This window comes from Austrofundulus limnaeus, unplaced genomic scaffold (genome assembly GCF_001266775.1).
Source record: "Austrofundulus limnaeus strain Quisiro unplaced genomic scaffold, Austrofundulus_limnaeus-1.0 Scaffold194, whole genome shotgun sequence".
Lineage (NCBI taxonomy): Eukaryota > Metazoa > Chordata > Actinopteri > Cyprinodontiformes > Rivulidae > Austrofundulus > Austrofundulus limnaeus.
Window position 1 is genome coordinate 733629 of NW_013952596.1, and position 1303 is coordinate 734931.

General features: G+C 42.7%; 1 protein-coding gene across 3 annotated transcripts in view; it reads right to left on the minus strand.

The window, feature by feature from the left end:
- Positions 1–1303, minus strand: part of cabp2a (calcium binding protein 2a) — a 20652-nt gene that overhangs the window by 7369 nt on the left and 11980 nt on the right. Inside the window, exon 1 of one of the 3 annotated variants that reach the window (XM_014018510.1) lies at positions 485–942. The exons of 1 other annotated variant lie outside the window; for it this stretch is intronic. In XM_014018510.1, coding sequence (XP_013873964.1) covers positions 485–532 — 48 coding nt within the window. In that variant the 5' untranslated portion in view covers positions 533–942. Of the gene's footprint in view, positions 1–484; positions 943–1303 lie in introns of those variants that run through there. One more of the 3 variants, XM_014018513.1, reaches the window with a different exon arrangement.

Sequence of the window (1303 nt, forward strand, 5' to 3'; positions counted from 1 at the left end):
AGTCAAGCTGTTTTAGTTTATATATACAATTAAATTCACTCTATCTAGGAGGCACAGTTTCTATGGATAGCATTAATTTTTTACAACAGGCTGGATTGAAAACAAGCAAAAATGAAATAAAAGTAACGACTTTCCACTTCTTGCCTTTTAAAAAAATGTAAGGAGTAGAAAGTACAGATAATTGTGTGAAAATGTTAAGTAGAAGTAAAAAGTAGGCTGAAAAATATTTACTCAAGTAAAGTACAGATACCCAAAAATTCTACTTACAGTAAGTACAGTAAAGAAGTATTTGTACTTGGTTACTTTACAACTCTGAATATGAGTTTATGAGATTTACAAATCAGTGCATTTAAATTTTACACAAAGTCCCAACATTTAGAATTAATTTGTAAATCAAAGATTAAACTATGAGATAGTAAAGGGAYCTTTTAAACTGTTGTTAGTTGTTACATTTCTTTACTTGATAGTTGTATTTCTCCTTTACCTTTTTCCTTTTACTGTCCTTCTTAGAAGCCTTGTTGACGTTTCCCATSCCCTGCAACCCCCCTGCCTCCTCTCCACCTCCCCTATTTGGTGGTCCCAGCACTTTGTCCCAGGTGTCTCCTGTCCCCGTCCAGCGTCTCTGCTCAAACGTCACATAAAACTCCCAAAGTCATCCTGGATCCGGAGCATCCCACGCAGGAGGCAGAAACAAACACCCTTCCTCTCAGGACATGTGGTCCTGTTGGTCCACTGAGACGTGAAGCAGGTGTGTGATGATAATGATGATGCATTAATTCCTAAACTGCAGGGCTGTCCCGCCGAGCCTGGAGACGTTTGGAGGGATGTGGTGGGACGATCAGGCTGGAGGAGATTGACGGGGCGGGTGGGGTCATATCTGGGCTGAAACAACCTGCTGCTGCCACACTCTGGCTCTGATTGCAGGACTCAACCGTCCCCCTCCCCTCCCTTTCTAACTCACTCTGCCCCTCACACTTTCTTACACATCACACACAGACACACACTCCTGATTATCTGTCACCCCCCTCTAGTCATTTCTTGAATTTGGACCAAAAAAAAATCTAATCCCGTCCCTCCCACTATTCCCTCTCAAACATCACCTTTGTGGCCTCAAAATGACCAGTCTGGCAGAACTCAGAGGGTTTCTGTGTTTGTGTGCATGAGATGAAAAGGGGGAGGGGATGGGAGAATTATGGATGGAGAGTTGGCTGCCAGTTTAATCCGTGGAATTTCAGATTAGAGTGTAAGAGCTGTGCTGACAGGCGATGAGAGTAATGAGGCAGAAAATAGAAGAAATACAGCC